General features: G+C 34.9%; 2 protein-coding genes across 3 annotated transcripts in view; both read right to left on the bottom strand.

Moving 5' to 3' along the window:
- LOC107567551 (coatomer subunit beta'-like) overlaps positions 1-2,872 on the bottom strand; it is an 11,532-nt gene extending 8,660 nt beyond the window's left edge. The window contains exons 1-4 of one of the 2 annotated variants that reach the window (XM_016253236.1): positions 2,730-2,872; positions 1,920-2,057; positions 1,704-1,790; positions 932-1,058 (exon numbers count right to left, since the gene is read on the bottom strand). In XM_016253236.1, the coding sequence (XP_016108722.1) occupies positions 932-1,058; positions 1,704-1,790; positions 1,920-2,057; positions 2,730-2,732 (355 nt within the window). In that variant the 5' untranslated portion in view covers positions 2,733-2,872. The remainder of the gene's footprint in view (positions 1-931; positions 1,059-1,703; positions 1,791-1,919; positions 2,058-2,729) is intronic. The other variant, XM_016253237.1, reaches the window with a different exon arrangement.
- An 805-nt stretch (positions 2,873-3,677) lies between these two features.
- Positions 3,678-5,244, bottom strand: LOC107567547 (retinol-binding protein 2-like). Its single transcript, XM_016253232.1, has 4 exons — positions 5,206-5,244; positions 4,577-4,753; positions 4,019-4,120; positions 3,678-3,777 (listed from the first exon to the last, which is right to left on the bottom strand). Exons 1-4 carry the CDS (start codon positions 5,242-5,244, stop codon positions 3,724-3,726), a joined length of 372 nt encoding a protein of 123 aa, XP_016108718.1. The 3' UTR covers positions 3,678-3,723.
- Positions 5,245-6,996: the final 1,752 nt, after the last annotated feature.

The raw sequence follows: 6,996 nt of genomic DNA, 5'->3' as shown, positions 1-6,996 counted from the left end.
TAATGGGACACACACCTTCCAAAAAGTTCAACTTGTGTCTCGTCAGTCCACAGAGTATTTTCCCAAAAGTCTTGGGGATCATCAAGATGTTTTCTGGCAAACTGAGACAAGCCTTTATGTTCATTTTGCTCAGCAGCGGTTTCCGTCTTGGAACACTGCCATGCAGACCATTTTTGCCCAGTCTCTTTCTTATGGTGGAGTCATGAACACTGACCTTAACTGAGGCAAGTGAGGCCTGCAGTTCTTTGGATGTTGTTGTGGGGTCTTTTGTGACCTCTTGGATGAGTCGTCGCTGTGCTCTTGGGGTAATTTTGGTCGGCCGGCCACTCCTGGGAAGGTTCTCCACTGTTCCATGTTTTTGCCATTTGTGAATAATGGCTCTCACTGTGGTTCGCTGGAGTCCCAAAGCTTTAGAAATGGCTTTATAACTTTTTCCAGACTGATAGATCTCAATTACTTTCTTTCTCATTTATTTCTGAATTTCTTTGGATCTCGGCAAGATGTCTAGCTTTTGAGGATCTTTTGATCTACTTTACTTTGTCAGGCAGGTCCTATTTAAGAGAGTTCTTGATTGCGAACAGGGGTGGCAGTAATCAGGCCTGGGTGTGGCTAGAGAAATTGAACTCGGGTGTGATAAACCACAGTTTTAACAGGGGGGCAAACACTTTTTCACACAGGGCCATGTAGCTTTTGATTTTATTTTCACTTAATAATAAAAACCTTAATTTAAAAACTGCATGTTGTGTTTACTTGTGTTATCTTTGACTAATATTTAAATTTGTTTGATGATCTGAAACATTAAAGTGTGACAACCAGGCAAAAAAATAAGAAATCAGGAAGGGGGCCAACACTTTTTCACACCACTGTATATGCATATACTGCATGTACATATGCAATATAAATACTTAACGTAAATTTAATCTGTACATACCACTGCTTGTGAGGATGTAGGGCTGGGTGGGATGAACAGCGATGCAGCGAATGTAATCTGAATGGGCCTCAAACATATGTACTCTCTCTAGTGTATTATAGTTGAAAACCCGAATTTGCATGTCATCCTACAAAAAAGGGAGGAAACTGATCAAAAGTTCCATATTTATCTATTATACATGTGACAGTATTGATAACTATTATATAACAGTGCAGTGTTTCCCATTCATTAACTAGAGTGTGGCGGCGCGCCACAGTCTAATCTGTCCCGACACAGTTTCACAATAAACCAAAGATATATTTATACTTCTCATTATAACATAAAAGTTCTTTAACTTTGTGTTTCACGCCACTGTTTTGGTTAAGTATTCGACGAACGAATTAAAACCGAAAGCGTAATATGACTTATCAAGTCTGTTTGCGCTGTTTTTTTCAAAGTGAAGCGCACACTTTGCGCACGCGATCGGCTCGTGATCCTGTTTTTTCCACGTCTCAGTTCACTGACTGACCTTTAAATTTCAAGAACAAGTCAATTCACCAGCTTTTGTCTTTTAGTTTGCACACGGTGACTGAACCCGTGTTGGAGCTTTTAATTTTGAACTATCAAAGTTAACCAGATTGATGAATTTAACTTTAAAATGTACAAAATTTTCTTCCGGGGGGGGCATGCCCCTAGACTCCCCTACAAGGATCGAGGACCACCCACCTCAGTCTCACAAAATCCTGAGGGAAACACTGCAATGCATATTATTATTATTCACATATATACTTACAGCACCAGTAATGACCCAATTTTTCCTGGCAACAAATTTGGCAGCTCTTACTGGAAGGTCACAGACTTCAAAAGTCTTAACCAGAGTCTATGAAAGAGCAATATTAGACACTATTAGACAAACATGCAACACACACTGCTGTATCCTTAATGTTAAATGTGAAGATCAGATGGTAATATATTGCAAATGCTGAAAAACACAAGGTCTGCTAGTCACCTGTGTTTCATGGTTCCACACACAGACACTGCCGTTGTACAGACTGGCCAGCATCCATGGCTCGGACGGATGAAGGTCTACGCTTTTGACACGGTCAGATCGAGCTGTGAGTTTCCGCTTGATATCCAGCCTCAGAGGCTAGAAGACAAGACAAGACAATTACAAGTTGATTAATCAGCATCTCTTTGGTTAGCAGCACCAAGTATACAGTAGTAACACCAACAGTCTATACAAAAAGCACAAATATTCGCAGTTTCAAGAACAGAAAACAGTGACATTTTGTTATTTAACCTTGACTGTTTTTCCCCCACAACATTTGCTATTTGTCACCCAATTAAAAGTCTGATAAAGTAACAGCAGCTAACCTTTACAGTACAGTTAATAAGCAATAAAATCACTACACATCAAACCTCTTCCAGCTAATTGCCATGTTACTGAACAGAATATATACAGCAGCACATTTCATAATTTCTGTTTATTTATTAATGTGTACTTAATGTTAAAGTCACATTCATATCATCAGCTGTTAGCCAGAACACAAGATATCACTTCATAACAACATATAACTGAACAGTTAATTTATAATATATGTAATGGTAAATGGCTTTAAATGAAAGTATGATCTAGAATGAGAGTGAAAATGAACAAATAATTCACAGACTGACTGAATGATAGAGTTGTCTATGTGGCCATTCTAAAGGCCTTCGAGGCTAACAGCGCGAGCTAACGTTACTCGAAGCGTATTTCTACACAAAATCTGCGAACCAGCTGTAATATTGCCCATAATATAGATCCTGACGCCACACTTACCATGTTTGTGTTTGCTGGATTTGGTCTCCTTCACCTGTAGTATTTTATATCATCCACCAAGAGTCTATTGTGTTTTTTCGCCTGCGGTTTTGTGCACGGCAGGCAAATGTGACGTGGAACTTCCTCAAAGCCAGTTCGCTTGACGTCGGAAGCGTTGACGTGACACTCGGACGGCTTCGGAGTGTTTCGGGAAATTTCGGTTAAACTCGGCTTTTGAGGGACGCTGCATGGCGTTAGGCGCTTGCGGCGAGTTTGAGCTTACCCTTTCCTGTAAAGCCAAAAATGGTACCACCTTCAGTGTATTTATGATGAATAACACGCCAAAAATACAGTGCTGAAATGTGCCTGAAAAGTCTCACCGCATTATGATCTTAAAAGGTTAATAGATAAATGTTTAAGACATATGATCAATATTAAGGCTATAGTCGTCATACAAGGAACCTGTTACAATGGCTACATCTCAGTAAGGATAGCCTTGAGTCAAAAGTACAATTACACAATTGCTCGTTTTCTACAGTGTATCTAAATGTGTATCTTCTACCATCTAATTATTATAATTATATAAATTATGTAAATTATAATTATAAAATAGTAGTTAGATCATTTTTATAGCCTAATGAAATCAATGAATTAACAAATATAGTTTGCTTAAGATATGTGTCTCTTCATGTTTGACCATTATAGTATTGATTGGATCTTTAATAGTCCTCCAATGTATGTAAAATGTTTTTCAGCTCATTATGGGGAAATTAATTACGTTTTAAAATCATGCATATCATCAGTTAATATGTATTTGTATAAAAAAATGTTTGTGTGGTTTTATGATTGTGTGAGCAAGGGAGAGAGAAAACGACAAATAAAAAATGTAACTAAGTTACATTCACAAGAAATTATGAGCCATAACATCTCATTGTCTTTATTTAGACAGGTTAATACACAGCTTGATTTTGATAGACTTGATAGTAGAACAGCATGAACTGAATCACATGACAAATCAGTCTTTTCTTTTGTACACTTGCTGGTACACAGCGTCCTCACATGTCAGCTCCTGAAATTGAAATGATCATGAGGTCAAAACATATCCATTATGAGTACAAAGCAAAGCAGGAATTGTGCGGGAATATTCCCTATTCATGTGTGAAAAAAAATGTAATTAGCTGAAATACTTTTATCATTAAACACCTTAATTAGAAATTTCATAAAACCTTAAATCCATAAAAATATTTTTAAGCAATAATGCTGATTCTAACATTAATCGGGTTATTTTTATCCAATGACTGAATGCTCACCAGATAAAGTTTGTCATCTTCTATCCAGTGTTTCCATCCACGGTTGGCTTTCTCACCGTTCTGGATGGCCACCAATTTGTCTCCTTCCCAGGTCACCAGAGTCTGTGTATGTAAAAAAACATATATATATATATATATATATATATACACACACCTCAATAACTGGACTGTTATTACACAAATTTTATGATTTATTTTTATATGTTTACTATTTATTTAATAAACAGATTTTTTTTGATCATTATACAGTATATCATCATATAAAAATACATTTTCATTGAGGAGAGCTATTAGCTGTATTGTACTCTATCATTGACAGGGAGCATTGTTTATATAAAATAAAGCTGTATTCAGATGGAAACTAAAAAGAAAAAAGAAGACCTTCAAAGCATTTTTGTTCCTCTGGGCAAATGTTGTGCACTATTTGTTCTACTGTGGTTTCATCACTGAATAAACTTACTGAGATCATGGCCAACAGGCCAACACTGGGGTAACTACAGGCTAAATAACATTGTCATTAGAAGAGGATTGCAGCTATTAAATATATGTATAGTTCACCTTTAGCATCCTGTTGTCAAATCCCTTAGTAAATTCTTCCTTCTCAACTCCAACAGCGAAGCGAAGCTCATAGCTCTTGAAGGCACTCTGTGTCTTAATCACAAAGTTGTCCCCATCCTGGATAAAGGTCTTTATTGGAGTAAGGTGGACCGCAATCTTGCGGATGGCTACTTCAGTCTGTGTGCACTGAATTTATTTAATACACGAGTTTCACAATTTGAGTTGAATTACTGAAATAAATGCACGACATCACGACATTCTAATTTATTGAGATGCACCTGTATGTATGTACATATATAATTTTATATATATATATATATATATATATATATATATATAAACTAATTTTACAATTTCTTTTTATATGTTTACTATTTATTTAATAAATCGTTTTTTTTAATCATTATATAGCCTACTCATCATTATATAAAAAGACACATTTTCATTGAGGAGATTTTACTCTATCACTGACAGATAGCATTGTTTATATAAAATTAATTCAGATGCCCTCAAAAAAAAAAAAAAAAAGAAGAAGAAGAAAGACCTTCAATGCATTTTGTCCCTCTGGACAAAAGTTGAAGCCTGTGCTCTATTTGTTTTACTGTAGGTTCATTACTGAACAAACTTACTGAGATCATGGCCAACAGGCCAAACAGGTTAAATGACATTATGTCATTAGAGGAGGATCACAAATATTAAATATAAATAGTTCACCTTTAGCATCCTTTTGTCAAATCCCTAAGTCAATTCTTCCTTTTCAACTCCAATAGTGAAACTCAGCTCATAGCTCTTGAAGGAGCTCTGTGTCTTAATCACAAGGTTGTTCCCATCCTGGATAAAGGTCTTTGTTGGAGTGAGGTGGACTGCAATCTTGCGGATTGCAAAGTCAATGTCTATGAGAGTAAATATTTTTAACTTGGCATGGTCATTTCCATGATATAAACTATATCATATTTTTCCAATTGTGTCAAATATTATAATAAAACTGTATAATCAGAATTAGGAAATGGCACAGATTTCTCTTGTTTCTACTCTGTTGACCTATGGTAACAGCAGGGCCGGATTTAGTGATTTGGGGGCCCCAGGCAAAATACAGGAATGGGGCCCTATACAATTTCACACATCTACAACCTTGAGGTTCCTTTCAGTGTTGCTCGCTGCTGCACGATCGTGTCCCATAGTTGTGTCCAATCTTTTAGATTTTTCATGTACATGTTATAAATAAAGGATTTCTTTAATGTTGTAAATCCCTTGTTCACATTTAAACAGGTTATAATAGTATTAGAGTAGGTTGGACACTAGGTGGTGCGTTGGGGTTGTCTATGCAATTGTCTACACAACGCAAATCTGTTTTATTTTTCCCAAATTAGCCTAAGTTTTATATTTTCCATCAGTTTCTTTAAAAAATAAAAAGACATGAATGAACATGTATAGGCAAAAAAAAAGATTTTTTTTAAATCCCCAATAGGCTACATTTTTAGTTTTCAGGATTTTTTTTTTTTTTTTACCAAACTTTGTATAAAGATAATTCTCAACTATATTGTAACAGAATGATTTGACATAGGCCTACCATTTTTCTTCATGCAAAATGTGTGTAAAATGGCCATAAACAGGGTTTCTCATTTTTGATATCAAGAATTCATTGTCACTAGTTGAAATGTTAATTCTTGATATCAACAATTTAATTGTCACTAGTGACAATGTTCATTTCTGATATCTGAAAATGTATTTCTGATATCAACAATTGGAAGGGTAATTTCTGATATCTAAAATGGCTTTCTTACTAGTAACAATCACATTCATGATATCAGAAATGAACATTGATATCAATAATAGACGTCTGTACTAGTAACCACGTGATTACTGATATCAAAAATAAAGGTTTTTACTAGTAAGAATTTTATTTCTGATATGTGAAATTGGAATTTCAACTAGTAAGAAATCAGTTCCACAGATTTTTTTTAAATCACCAATAGGCTACATTTTTAGCTTTCAGGATTTTATTTTATTTTTTTTACCAAACTTTGTATAAAGATAATTCTCAACTATATTGTAACAGAATGATTTGACATGGGCCTACCATTTTTCTTCATGCAAAATGTGTGTAAAATGGCCATAAACAGGGTTTCTCATTATGTATAGGCTAATGCATTTATAAACTAAATCTAATTTGCATATTAATGTGTTTTTGGGGCAACATGTTGTGAAAAAAGAAATGTAATAATGCAAGTAATAATTGGCAAGATTTTTATAATAATATATAATATTTCATAGGAATATTGAAATACATTTTATTTCCCTATTCATTTGTTGTGTTGTTAACATTTTAACTAGTAAAAATGTAATTGTTGATATCAAGAATTCATATCCTGAGAATGAATAAAAGTCAAAACGGCTTGCCATACTGAATGTGCTCTGTA

Source organism: Sinocyclocheilus grahami, unplaced genomic scaffold (assembly GCF_001515645.1).
Source record: "Sinocyclocheilus grahami isolate Dianchi unplaced genomic scaffold, SAMN03320097.WGS_v1.1 scaffold1168.1, whole genome shotgun sequence".
Lineage (NCBI taxonomy): Eukaryota > Metazoa > Chordata > Actinopteri > Cypriniformes > Cyprinidae > Sinocyclocheilus > Sinocyclocheilus grahami.
Note: the sequence above shows the minus strand (reverse complement) of the source record. Positions and strands in the feature narration are given on the sequence as shown.